This window comes from Rhinopithecus roxellana, chromosome 3 (genome assembly GCF_007565055.1).
Source record: "Rhinopithecus roxellana isolate Shanxi Qingling chromosome 3, ASM756505v1, whole genome shotgun sequence".
Classification (NCBI taxonomy): domain Eukaryota; kingdom Metazoa; phylum Chordata; class Mammalia; order Primates; family Cercopithecidae; genus Rhinopithecus; species Rhinopithecus roxellana.
In genome coordinates, this window is record NC_044551.1 from 65,098,176 (window position 1) to 65,111,614 (window position 13,439).

Below are 13,439 nucleotides of genomic sequence, written 5' to 3' on the forward strand. Positions count from 1 at the left end.
CGCAGGGCCTCAGATTCAGCCTGTACCCACCCACCTCCACCCCACACCTGTTCCTCTTCTGGTGCTCAGTGGACTGGTGGGGCCTAGGTTTTTGTTGTTTTTTTTTAAACTCTAGAATTAAAAAGAAAAAAGTTTCTTGTTTTTAAAGCAACATATTTTCTCCAGGAAATCAATGTTCTCTTGCGTTAAGCACTGTCCCTTGGAAAGATTGCCATACACACTCTCCTTTGCACTCTGCAGCTTACAGGCACAATCCCTGCACTGACTCTGGTGTGGATGTCTTCACACTGAACAAAGCAGTGGCCCCAACCCCTGCCTGAGGAGGCTGGGCTGTAACAAGACTTCTGGATGGCAATGGGCAATGGTAAGCTCGCAGGTAGTCTAGAATTCCCCTGTAAGCATTTTAGGAGACCTCTGGCAAGGCAGGTGGATTAATTGTATAGGGGTGAAAAGGATGGGCCCAAGCCACATCATATGCAGCTGTTCAAAGACAACAAAATATCTTTAAGAGTAGGCTGGGAGAAGGGGCATATCCTCAGAAAAATCTTTCATTTTCTCATTAAGTGTTAAACCAGTTGATCTGACTCCTTATGTATTCTTACCTTTTCCACACAGGGAGGATGTATCCCTAAGGCTGGTTGTAAGACCTGCTTAGCAGTTTAGCAAAAAGTTCTAAACTAGAGGATCCTGACCATTAAAAACCAGCAAAAGAAGCTGAGGAAATGGGTAAATGGTACAAAATAAGCTGTGTGTGTGCACGCGTGTATGTGAATGTGTGTGTGATGTTTTAAAGAATACCGTTGATGCCAAAAAATGGGGGGTGTGAGGGATGCCAGGAAAGTATCATGTGTATCGTGTAGAGCTACGTGGAGGAAGCTAATGCCTCTTAAAATAATTAGCTACCGATTCCAAATGAATCTAAAATGAATTGTGAGAGTATCTCTCAGAAGATCTAGGTGCAAGTGGTAGGGAGGAAGGTGTGGCAACAATGCCAAAAAAAAAGGTGTAAGAAATAAATGACTCTTCTACACAGTGACCTCTAAGGCAACTTCCCTACCACAGTTGTTATTTAATAAATCACAATGATAGCAACAAAGTAGCAGTGCGATGTAACAAAAATAAGATGGGTTTTAAATGCTGAAGTCCCAGTAGCTGTGACCTTGGGCAAGTCATTTAATCTCTTTTGAGCCTTGATATCTTTATTTGTAAAATGAGGTCAATAATAATTCTTATCCTCACTATTTCACAGTGCAGTTGAGAGAATTATTAGTGAGTGTCCTTTTACAAAGTCAATGTGTGTTGATGATATTGACTGAATAGACACGAAAGGGGTTCTGGGACACTGATAACATCTGCTTCTTGCTCTGATGCTAGTTATGTAATACATATGTGGCCACTGCGAAAAGTTGTTAGGATTTGCACACTTTTCCAAACATACACTTCCCTAAAACTTCTACTTTTAAAAGTCAGAGTAGCACAAAATAGTTTTTTCAAGGTGGTAAGCTCATGGTAATAACAACAAGAAAAACTCTAAATGTAAGTCATCAGAAGCTCATCACTGTTATCTTCGTTTCTCCTCCTGGCCACCCTATATGGAGGCTTCGGAATCAAAGGGGATCTTTGAGAATCATCAGTTGTTTTCTCTGTGTGTGCTTTGCATCTTACTGACTAGTATTTTCCTAGAGGAAAGAAGCTGGAGGAACAAACCAGGAAGTTTCCTACATGCCAGAGGGGTCAACACTAACAAGAAAGAAGCCCAAGCTGTTCACATCAAGGGAAAGATGTGATTAGAGGGATGCGACATGCAAAGAAATTATCTGAAAAGCGAATTCAGTTGGGAAAGTATAAGCCCCAAAGAGCCCTGAGCAGCTGGTCATGATCAGATTCTCCATCTTTCTGTCAAATGTAATTGTATCTGAGCTGGCAGGGTATTTATTGCTAAAGTCGAAGGGCCAGATTTTACACTAAACATATTTACACATTTACATTCGTTGCCCTATAAACACACCACATTTCACTGGCCATGACATCAAACACATTTACCAACAAAAAGCATATGTCTAATTACAAAATCATAGAGGAGGCAAGTGGCAGCTGATGGGCAATGAGCATGCATGCCTGTGTATGTATATGTGTGACGCAGCTGCACCACCAGGAAACCAGCAGAGACAAGAATGAATGCAGACAATGCTGGGCCCACTTCACTTGTCCTCTGCTCCTCAGGCCTGTCCTTGTCTGGTTTAGTTCTAAGGGGGTGATGGACCCCTGGCATTCCAATTAGATGCATGGTTTCCCCCCTGGAAGAGCGCTGAGAGACTAGGGCAGTTCCTGGGCAGATTTCTGATTTGGATTGGGTTTGATGCTGATATGACCTTTAAATTGCCCCCAAAATGTCTTTTCTCAGTCAGTAATAAAAACAGGTGTGAGCAGAATGTGTAGCCAGCAGAGAATTTTAAAATTATAACTACAGTCCTTGATTCCTGTCTTTGGGTAGTAAGAACAGATCCCTACCCATCAATAGCAGTTGTAATAACACCGTTAGCTGCTCCAAGCTTCGTCCTCGATCAAACAAGGAAATCAGAGTCACTGGGGCTAAAGAGAGAAAAACACAACAGGCACAGCCTCAACCACTGGCCTCAGACGGCCTTTAATAAATGACACAGGCTGGTATTCCATCAAAATAATCACCTTCCATCAGAATAACCACCTCCCCCAACTCTCTCAGAGGACAGGATACAGGAAGAAATGGTAGGTTTATAAAAAAGAAAAAACTGTGAAGGGCAGAAAAGTCTTTTCCTGAGATGAATGCTTACTACTTTCACTGCAAGAATTTTGATAATAAATATATCCAGAATTCCAGTTCCATCAACAGAAAGTTTGGCCAGGAAAGAGCTGCCAAGTAGGGGCCAGACAAGTTGAGATGTGTAAACATACAGATGCTTCAGGGAGTGAAAAATAAGAAGCGTCTTCACAATTCTTTTCCTTCATCTCCCCAGTTCCTTTTTTTCTTAAGGGGAAGGGAAGTGGCCCTTAAATAAATGCATGAGATAGGATGGACAGGAAACACGTTGTTGAGGAGAAGCACTAGCTTCTTATTTTAAAGAAATAAAATAATTACCCAATAGAGAAAAGAGAAATCAACCAAGGAACGATCTAAGGTCATGACACCATGTGTGGTACAAGGAGCAATTCAACCCATAAGGGCTTCATTACCCCCGCAATAGATAACATTTGGCTAAATCTAGCTGCAGATTAAATCTCCGCAGCACAACAGAGCCCTGAATGGAGAGGCTCCTTTTTGTGTGGTCCTTCTCCGGGAGCTGCCTGAACCATTAGCCCCAATATATCCCTCTCCCTATTAACTGCAATTCCCTCCCGACTGAGCTTCAGTCATTTGTCTCGAGGCTCTACGGGGGCGTTTGATGAGCAGAGAAACAAGGAGAAGGGGAGAAAAGCGTCGGGTTAATGAGTTGTAGCAAATCCACACTTTGTAGTTGGGAGGAGGAGAGCTGGTGGCCAATGTTTGTCCAACTGGTTTATTTTTCGAGACCCAGCCTATTGAGGAAGGCTTGTTCAAGCAGGCTTCGTTCCTACAAACACACAAACATCCTTCTGTTTGCCTACAAAGAAAAGGGGACCAGCGCTGGATTTGCATGCGAATGAGGAGCTCCAGGAGGAGAGGTCCTTGCCCATCAAAGGCCGCGGTAGCCTGGCGGCCCCGCGGCCTTTGTTCCAGCACCTGCTCGCCTGCACGGCCTGATGGGGCGCGCCCCGCGCTCCTGGCTCGCTGGTCCCCGGTCCACGGCCCACTCGTCCTTCGCCTGCCCCACGGCTCACACCTCTCGCAGCTCCTACCTCACCCGCCCGGTGGCCCTGCTTCCCCCAGTCTCATCCCCCTGGGAGCAGGCCCGCAGGGTCTGCAAGGCCGAGAACTGAACCCCAAACGCAGAGGGTGGGGAGCTGAGGAGCAGGACGCAAAACTTTGAATCCAGGCGGCTTGGGTTTGCACGTTCCTTTAGCTCTGAGCTCAAGCTGCTCTCCACCTGTTTAAAAACAGGTTTGCGGTCTCCAGTGGGAGCGCGTGAAGCGGGACCCCAACCCCGGGACCCGGGGCGGGGCCTGCCCTGTGGGTTCTTGCCATTCTCTTAAATGCACTGACACCCCTGGAGGTGGGGCCCGTTCTGGCACTTTTGAAGACGTGGGAATATGAACAAGAGACAAGATAAACCAGGATTCCCTGCTTTCAGGACATCCACGCGTCGCGCAAAAATCAAAAATACACACGGTTTTGTTCTTGGCTGTCTCTCTTCGTAACTATTTTCAGATCTAAATTTCAGATGCGTGCATTACAGAAGGCTACCAGGCGCGCCAGCAGTGTCTGTGCAGTTTGGATTCCGCCTGCCAACGCCTCTCCACCCGAGGCGGCGCGTGGAGTCCAGACGTTCTCGGATTCAATGACTCCTCTCTCTTAACCGGGCTAGAGTAAAAGTAACTTTTGTATATAAGACTTTGGTCTAACAGTATTTCAATTTGTATCTATAGATTTAGGGGTAAGTTTGAGGGTGAGAGAGTTTAACCTCCTTCAAACATTTAACTGGGGGCGGGGGTAGGGGAGAGAACTTCATTTGAGCCCGCAAGAGTCCGTTTTCTCCCTAAAAAGAGACAGGGCGTCATGAATGAGTATCATTGCAAAATATTGACCCTATAGATTTCATTAACTTGGTAAGTTAAATCTGCGAATCTTCATATATATACTGTCCAAACATTTTAAAGAAATTAAATAAACAGATTTAATCTCCGCTGCAAACACTAATGTTAGACATTTAAATTATGTGTTACATATACCTAGGTATTCTTTGGGGCACACAACATTGTAGTAATCAAAACTTGTATCTCACGTTTTTTTCAAAGAACTAGAAATTTCATGTAATAGTTAATAAAAGACATTAAAAACTGAAAAAGATAAACCTAAATCACCTAAATTCAATAAATATAATTAGTTCAATGAACACCTGATACATTTTCATTTATTCTTTAAAGCATCCCAAAGTTGAAGGTTTATCTTAAATACCCTATTCACTTAAGCCAGAATTTCAATAAATTGGCCTTTTAAGAGAAAAACCTCTTTAAACAATTACTCGCATTCCTTCCATCTGCAACATAGTAGCTGTAAATACTGGCACTTTTAAATATAATTTATTTCTTATATGCAAATATGTCCCTATTCAGGGCTTTAAAGCTCCTTAACTGATGATCATCTCTACTAATTTTTCCTATTAGAATTTTAAAACTAGACTGCCTCTTTGCTTGTTTCATTTCCATTACAACCTATTATGTTGAGAGTTTCCGTAGATATAAGATTGTCGTGAACGGAGTGGAAATTAAATGAGGAAGGAAGCTCAAAAATGAAATGCAAAGTTCCTATAAAATAATCTTTGGGTACCTGTGGTTTTAATTTTAACATACCTCAATGCGCTTTAAAATGGCATAGAATCAGATTTGAAAATGTACACGAAAGTAACTCATTTTATTTGTAGTCATTTAAAAGTAATTTCTGATCTCCTACCACGGTTTTCACTTAGGAGGTTCAAATGAAAAATCACGACATGATACTGTTGTTAAATTCTCTCAGAAAATATTTAAGTCTATTCTATACCGAGTTCCTACTTACCCCATATAGAAACTTTTTTTAAGTAGAAAAAAAAAAAAACTAAGAAGGGGACAACTGAAGCCAATTATTTTGGTGAATTTTCTTTGAAAATTAAGCATTTTTATTTCTGAAAAAGTGTAAAAATCTTACATTTAGAATAGTACAATAATAATTGCCAGTAAAATTTACAATACTCCTTGTAAAGAATACGCAGTAAGTACAAAAAAATTCCGCACGTCTGTTATGATACAAAACACAGGTTGAAATAAGAAATGATAATTTTGACTTTTTTTCTTGTGTAAACATGTTAACCATTTTTTTCCATTTCATGAAAAAGTACACCAGACAAATGTCCTCAAAAAAGAATTGCTTCGTTGGCATTCCTCAAGACCTTTACTATTTTTGTATTATTCTTTTGAACATTATTTTTTAACGCCTGAACCTGAGAATCTCTACACCTCAAAAAGGCTTAGTTGTTTTTCATCTACCAAAAGTCAAGGGAGCCTCTAGTGCCTGGACAGGGCGGACCCCCTTCCCCGGCACCCTCTTCCTCCCCACCCCAGGTCGGGGGGCTGTAGCATAGGACGGCTTTGCATAAATAGAGGGACCCGCAGAGCCGAAAAGCGCGCCTGAGCTGTTGACAGTTTTGTCCGAGAATTCTCAGCTGCGAAATAGGCGCGCGAGGTCGAGAGGGGCCGCGCCGGGAGGAGCGAACAAAACACCGAACCACTGAGACGAGAAAAGGAGCCGGGATTCCTACCTTCTTCCTCGAGCACGCTAACATAGCGTTATTAACAATTGGATATCCTAGCAGTAAAGTTCTCGACACTGGACAGGGCAGTCCCTTGGTGCAGAGTCCCCAGGGCGGCGGACGAGGAGACCGAGGAAGCGGCGGCGGCCGCGGCGGCCACGAGGGAGCGGGTGAGCGCGGCCGCCGGGCCCACGGCCGCCTGCGCTGCGCAGCCTCCTCCGCTGGATCCGGGCGCGGGCGGCGCAGCCACTGGCGAGGGCGAGGGCGAGGCCTGAGCCGCGGCGGCGGCCTGCGCGGCGGCGGCAGCAGCGGCGGCCGGGCCCAAGCTGCCCCCGATGATGCTCTCGATGGAGAAAGGCGAGCGCGCCAGCGCTGAGGCGCCCGGGCCGCCCGCCTTGGCCGCGGAGGCCGGCAGGGGGCCGGGCAGGGCGGCGCCGAGCGGGTGCGGCCGGTAGCCGAAGGCGGTCCGGGCCAGCTCGGCGGCCGCGCCATGCGGCGGCGGGGGCGGCGGGGGCGAGTGCGGGTGGAAGGCGGCGGCGGCTGCGGCGGCCGCGGCGGCAGCGAAGAGGGCCGAGGGCGGCGGGTAAGGCGGCAGCTGCAGGCCGTAGCCGCAGCCGTAGGGGCCGTAGCCGTAAGCATGCGGGGGCGGCGGCGGCGCGGGCGGGAAGAGTGCGGCGGCGGCTGCCGGGTCGCCCGCGCCCCCTGCGGCTCCCGCGCCGCGCAGCAGTAGCGACTCGGCGGCCGTGGCGTTGGGTGGGAGTAGCGGCTGCCGCTTGAAGCGCTTCCTCCGGCGCAGGAAGCTGCCGTTGTCGAACATGTCGGCGGACTCCGGATCCAGCGTCCAGTAGTTGCCCTTGCCTGGGTTGCCGGGCTCGCGGGGAATCTTGACGAAGCAGTCGTTGAGCGAGAGGTTGTGGCGGATGCTGTTCTGCCAGGCCGGGAACTTCTCCCGGTAGTAGGGGAAGCGGCCGCTGATGAACTCGCAGATCTCGCTCAGCGTCAGCCGCTTCTTGGGGCTCTGCAGGATGGCCATAGTGATGAGCGCGATATACGAGTAGGGCGGCTTCACCAGCGGGTTCTTGGCGCCGCTACCCGCGCTCCCGCCGCCGCCGCCGCCGCCCGCGCCGCTGCCGCCGCCGCCCCCACCGGCTCCTGCCCCCGCCGCCGGGGCCGGGCCCGGGGGCGCCGGGGAGCCCCCAGCAGGCGGGGCCAGCAGGATGTCATCCTCGTCGTCCTCCTCCTCCAGATCCTCCAGCTCGTCCTCCCCGGCGTAGGAGCGCCGCCGCCGCCGCCGCTGCGCGGGGACAGCCAGCCGAGGCCCGCCACCGCCGCCCTCGTCGTCGTCCTCCTCTTCCTCGTCGTCTTCGTCCTCGCCCTCCCCCACCACGTCGATGTCTGTTTCCTCGGCGAGGCCGGAGGCATCGGACATCTCAGTGCTCAGGGTCATAGCTGTGGCGCGGCGGCGGCGGGGCGGCGCATGGGGGCGCCGGGCTCCGGGTTCCCTCTGCGCCCCAGCCCTGGTCCCGGGCGGCAGGCCCGGCCTGGGGGCGCCACGCTGGGGGTGCTGCGACTGCAGCTGCCGGAGCTGCGCCGGGGCTGCTGGGTGGCGGCGGAGTCTCGCGCGCAGACTTTGTAACTCCTGCGCCGCCGCGGATGCTGCGCTCCCAGGGCTCCGCTCGCGTCCGTCCCGGGCGGAGCACTTGACCTTCTCCTCTCGGAGCAGCTTTTGCCCCGTCGGTTGAGGAGGGGGTGGCGGGGCCCGGGCGGGCGAATCCGAATGCTAGGCGCCCAAGAACGTGCGGGACGGGTGAGAGTCTAGGAACAGAGCTCGGCGAGGCCAGGGCTGAGTCCAGGAGAGGGCGGACCTTCCTCGGTTTATAGCAGAAGGGGGCCTGTCACATGGTGTGCACGTCAGAGCGCTGCCGAGGGAAGGAAAGAAAGCCTAGGAAATCAGCCCTGTTCGGAAGAGAAAATTCACCCGTAGGAGGGAGGCAGCAGCTGAGAAGAGTTGGGAGGAGAGGGGACCTCTGCCAAAGGGGCTGATGCCCGAATTACCTGGCGTTCTGCACCGAGGGCCGCTGCACGAGTTAGACTTCCCAGCCTCCTCAATTAGTCCTTCTCCCTAACCTCAGCAGCCCACCCACGACACTCTGGTTTGACCCCTCGACAGCCTGTAGGAGCCGTCCAGCCGGGGGATAACCACCCCACTCTCTGACGTGGTCCCTGGGGTACGCTCTGGGGTCTGTTGGGGGTGTCCAACTCCCCCAGATCGGGCGAGTGGCTCCCCATTGGATCTGATGAGAAGCCCCCCAATTTAAGCACTATAATAATTGTTTATTGACCCCTTAGCCCATTCTCTTAGGTCTTACTCCAAAGACGTTTGTTTTCCACCATCTGTTAATAAAATTGCTGTGAGACTGGCGTTTTAGTCACTTCTCTGCAATTGAATGCCCCAGAGACTTGACAGTTAAACTAAGCCACTCTAATGAGAGGATCTGACAAATGTCATGGGAATAAAGAACATAATAATTGAATTCGGAAAAGAAATAGAAAACTTTAGTGAAAACCCAAATACACGCACAAAAATTGCACCTAGAAACTACTAAAAAGTTCGACCAACCTGGCCAACATGGTGAAACTCCGTCTCTACTAAAAATACAAAAAAATTGGTAGGTGACGCCTGTAATCCCGGCTACTCAGGAGGCGGAGGCAGAAGAATCGCTTGAACCTGGGATGCGGAGGTTGCACTGAGCCGAGATTGTGCCACTGCACTCCAGCCTGGGCAGCAAGATCGAAACTCCGCCTCAAAAAAAAAAAAAAAAAAAAAAGAAAAAAAGAAAAAAAAAAAAAGAAAAAACGTTCGTTCATAATGGGGCTATGTAGTTCTCAGTAGGAGGAACATTCTAGTCAGCACTTTTCATAGTAATCTCAAAATACTTAAATTACATAACATGTACATATTTCTACTGAGTCTTTTTAAGTAGAAACTATAATGATAGATGACTTTAAGATAAAAAAATGTTTTTGGAAAATCCTTAAATATTGTTAATACTTTCTGGTGAAATGAAGATTTTTTTATGAGATTCAAGTTCCGCTCAATTCAGTTTTCTTTTCAGGTGACAAGATAGTGGAAATAATTAAGATATGCTCTTTTAAATGTATCTTTATCACCAACTCAAACGAGCTATTTTGGCTAGTGGGAAAATCCTAATAGTTTGTTGAATTCACATTCACTTATTTGTGCATTTCCTAAAATGCTTCTATTTCAAAGAGGGGAGCTTGCCCCAAAAGTTTAGCTTTCTGATTAAAATGACCTCTTGACAAGAACTGAATCAAAATTCAATGTCGTTCTGTAGGAACAGCCATCAGCTGCCATTGTGTATATCATTTTATCGACCAAGTACTTTTCACATTTTGAAACGTGTCATTACTACCTCTATCAATCACAGAGCCTCAAAAATAAACTGTTTCCCCATCTAAAGACCTCTATTAAAATCGAGTTTTTGTTGCTGAGGACTGCTACCACCAGTTACATTTACACATGACCCATAAAGGCTATCATAGGTCTTTGAACAATCTATGAGAAAGCCTCGACGTTCTAAATAAATTGTTTTTCATTGACTCTCGTTTGATATATGACTGAACCATTTAATTACTGTAATAGGCTGAGCATTAACCTGAGCCAACATTAATCAGCACTATTAATCAGGCATCACATTTCTTTGTTGATGCAGCCAGGAGTCCTTACCGAGGGGTTCACTTTTACATTGGAAAGTTTAAGTTTTATAAGTACTCAGTCGATATCTGAATAAACACCATGACTTTCGCAGCACTGAGGGTTGGTGTGTGGCGAAGTTATTCAAAGATGAAACAGAGAGGAAGAATTTGTTCGCAGACCATTAATTACTTTAGGTGACCGGTTATAGCCATCATTACGCTCATGGCAGGGGAGACTGCGTTCGTTTGTAACTTTGTCCGCAAGTTCCTCCCCCAAAGGGTTAAGAGGCTCTTCCCTGGAAACGTTTGCAAAATGTGGGGAATTATCTCCTGGACACTCCGGGGAAAGTGTTAGGACTTACTGAAGGTCAGAGTGGAAGATCAGCCCAGAGGGACCGCTGCAGGGACGGAGAAGTGTCACTAAGATTTAGGCGAGCTTTACTGAAGCCCCACATTTGGATGTGATCACTTGTTTTGTTTGCTTAGTTAAGCTCCATGTTTGTATGCAACCTTTAGTTCCGCGGTCGCGAAATTCCCCGAGCGCGGAAACCCAAACGATTCACGTCTTGCGCGACCCCCTTGTCTCTCCCGTCGTCCCCCACCCCGGGCCTCCCTCCCTACAGCACTCCCAGCATTCGGCCCCAGCCGGTAACTCTCCCCCGGCTCCCCGCCCCCAAGCTGATACAAGCGACCAAAACCTTTCCCAGCGGCGAGCCCTGTCCCGCGCAACCCGCTCGCGTGGACACGGAAAGTGGCTGGGCGCGGGTCCCAGGTGGTGCCTGCGTGGGGCAGAGCTGCCCCCTGGCGGCGGCGCGACGACCTGCGGGCCCTCGCGCCCGGGCCGGGAACTCCCTGGGAGCTCGGCCAGCGCCGGGAACTCGCCCAGCAGCCTGCGTTTCTCGAATGTGGGCAGCCCGCTCCCGGGCGTCCCTGCCACTAGCTGCGGGCGGCCAGGACTGGGTGGGAGTGGAGGCAGGTCCTTGGACTGCAGGCTTCGGCTTTTTACCCCCTGCGAGCGGTTTGGGCGCTCCAGGAGCCCCCGCGCGGGGGTCACATGGATTACTTTCGGTGAGAACCGGGGAGGTTGCCCTACCCTGGGAAAGGCTCTCTGCCTCCGCCCTTTGTCCTTTGCCACTGACCATGAGCGCCCCAGGCCCAGGGACCTCCTTCGGCGGATGAGGGCTGGCAGAGACCTGGGGGCTCAGACTTACCGGGCAGGATCCTAGGCTATTCCTTGTGCATCCCAGGATTTTACCCATGAACGTGAATATGAACGTGTTTTCAACCCTGGCGATTTCCCCGGCGCTTCGACCCTCCTTTGAAGAGTCATCCTAGAAGGCTGTATTGAGATACTGTTTGTGCCTGTCACTCTGAGCCCTGTAAACAAACAGAAGAAAACGCGAGTCCCTGGTCTGAGGGTGCTCCGTCCCGTGGGTAACCAGGTTGGTAGTTACTCTGCCAGATGATGAGGTCCTCCTGAGCGCCCCCACGAAAGGGAGGGATGCTGGGAGTCGCTGCCCCAGGGCCCATTCAGCCTTCGCTGTCCTTCCTCGGGGCTACAGGCATCTCCATTCCTGTTAAACTCGAGTGTCTGGGGGCCAAAACCTGGGCTCTGAGTTGTTTATTGCTTACTTGGCTAGTAGGGGGAGGGGCAAGTAGGGTTGTAAAATATACGTAATTTACCATTTTAACCATTTTAAGTGTACAGTTTAGAGGCACTAAGTACATTCACATTGTTGTGCAACTATTACCACTACCCATTTCCAGAACTTTTCCATCATCCCAAACTGAAATTTTGTACCCATTAAAAAGTAACTCCCCATTTCCCCAACCATCCTTCTACACCCCCCAACCTTTCGCCAGACCCTGGCAACCACTATTCTACTTTCTGTCTCTATGAATTTATCTACTCTAGGTACATCATCTGAGTGGAATCCTAATCACATTTGTCCCTTGTGTCTGGCTTTTTTCTCTTAGCATAATGTCTTTAAGGGTCATCCTTGTGGAAGCATGTATCAAAATATCTTCTTTTTATGGCTGAATATGTTCCATTGAATGTATATGCGCCATTTTGTTTATCCATCCATCTATCCATCCATCCATCCATCAATCCATCCAGTGGTGGACATTTGGGTTGCTTCTCTTTTTCTGTTAGGTTTTGAACCTCCACTCACTTAGCTCTTTGTCTACTCTGCATGCAGTAGACACTGATAAAATGTTTGATATATTCATTTTCCTGTATCTTTTTCACCCCAGAAACCCTCAAAGGAAGCCCATTGTCCTAACAGAGCACACACATTGGTGAAGTGAGGGGGAAGGTGTCTGCTGACAGAACAACATAAGGGGGACTCACCCTTCTGGATTTGAAACCTCAACTTGTTCACAATTTTGAAACTTTCAGGTTCAGACTCTGCAGATCACCTTCAGTAAAAAGGCATGAGTCGAGACTCCTCCACAATTAGTTCTGGACAAAATTGTGATCATCCCCAATTCCACCCCATGCTTTTACATCCTCACTCCCCCTCCTTACCTGTCCTGCTCCTTGGGAGCCCCAAGATGTTCTAAAATTTTTCTCTGGCTGTCTAGGGCGCTCCACTACAGCATTCTCCTGTAGTGTAACATTACCTACCACTCGTGCTGGTTCCCATGTGCCAAGCTAATTTCAACAACGGGTGAAGTGGACATCTCCATGTGATGACTGAGGAGATAGGTTCTGGATGTTGCTACTAAGCCTCATGGAGGCAGCCATGACAGAGCAGAGCCTTCCGTCCTCCTGTTCCAGGTTGGTAGCCTCTCCCAAGGCAGGACTCCATTGGCCAGGCTCTTTCCACCCCCACCCTGCTTCTTCAAGCCAGCTCTTACTTGGTCTGGCAATAAGTCTGGGTAAGCTGCTATTGACTGACGGTGTTTGGTGGCTTTCCCAAGAGTGGGTACATTTTAACCTGGGCATCCTCTTGATACCGCCTTAATGAAGGTTCCAGTGGTGGGTCTTTTACAGACAGTGTGGTTGGGAGGTGAGATTCCTTTGTGAAGAAGATATTTTAGTGGTCTCTAGGTCCCACTAGGCAGCTTGTGCTTGCTTGACAATTCCTTAAACAAGCATTTCATGGCCTGAGCAGGACTCAGGTATCCTCAAGAATTCAGAATGTCAGCAAAAGTCCAAATCTGTGTTTTATAATGCCAAAATTATTTACATGGACTCAGGAATTTTCCTTACATTGTTAACCTGGACTGGTCCTCCCATCCTAACACATGCCCACACACAGACTTATTTAGCTCCTCATCTCAGTGGTTTGTAGTGGCACGTGTTTAGATTTTGAA

The 13,439-nt window shown here is 48.9% G+C and overlaps 2 protein-coding genes across 2 annotated transcripts; one reads left to right on the plus strand and one right to left on the minus strand.

The window, feature by feature from the left end:
• Positions 1 to 4,549: 4,549 nt before the first annotated feature.
• FOXD1 (forkhead box D1) lies at positions 4,550 to 8,241 on the minus strand. The gene is made up of 2 exons (XM_030926742.1): positions 6,411 to 8,241; positions 4,550 to 4,652 (listed from the first exon to the last, which is right to left on the minus strand). Exon 1 carries the CDS (start codon positions 7,846 to 7,848, stop codon positions 6,442 to 6,444), a length of 1,407 nt encoding a protein of 468 aa, XP_030782602.1. The 5' UTR covers positions 7,849 to 8,241; the 3' UTR covers positions 4,550 to 4,652; positions 6,411 to 6,441.
• A 2,220-nt stretch (positions 8,242 to 10,461) lies between these two features.
• Positions 10,462 to 12,876, plus strand: LOC115896420 (proline-rich receptor-like protein kinase PERK4). The gene is made up of 2 exons (XM_030926916.1): positions 10,462 to 11,560; positions 12,705 to 12,876. Exon 1 carries the CDS (start codon positions 10,622 to 10,624, stop codon positions 11,342 to 11,344), a length of 723 nt encoding a protein of 240 aa, XP_030782776.1. The 5' UTR covers positions 10,462 to 10,621; the 3' UTR covers positions 11,345 to 11,560; positions 12,705 to 12,876.
• The last annotated feature ends 563 nt before the right edge of the window (positions 12,877 to 13,439 follow it).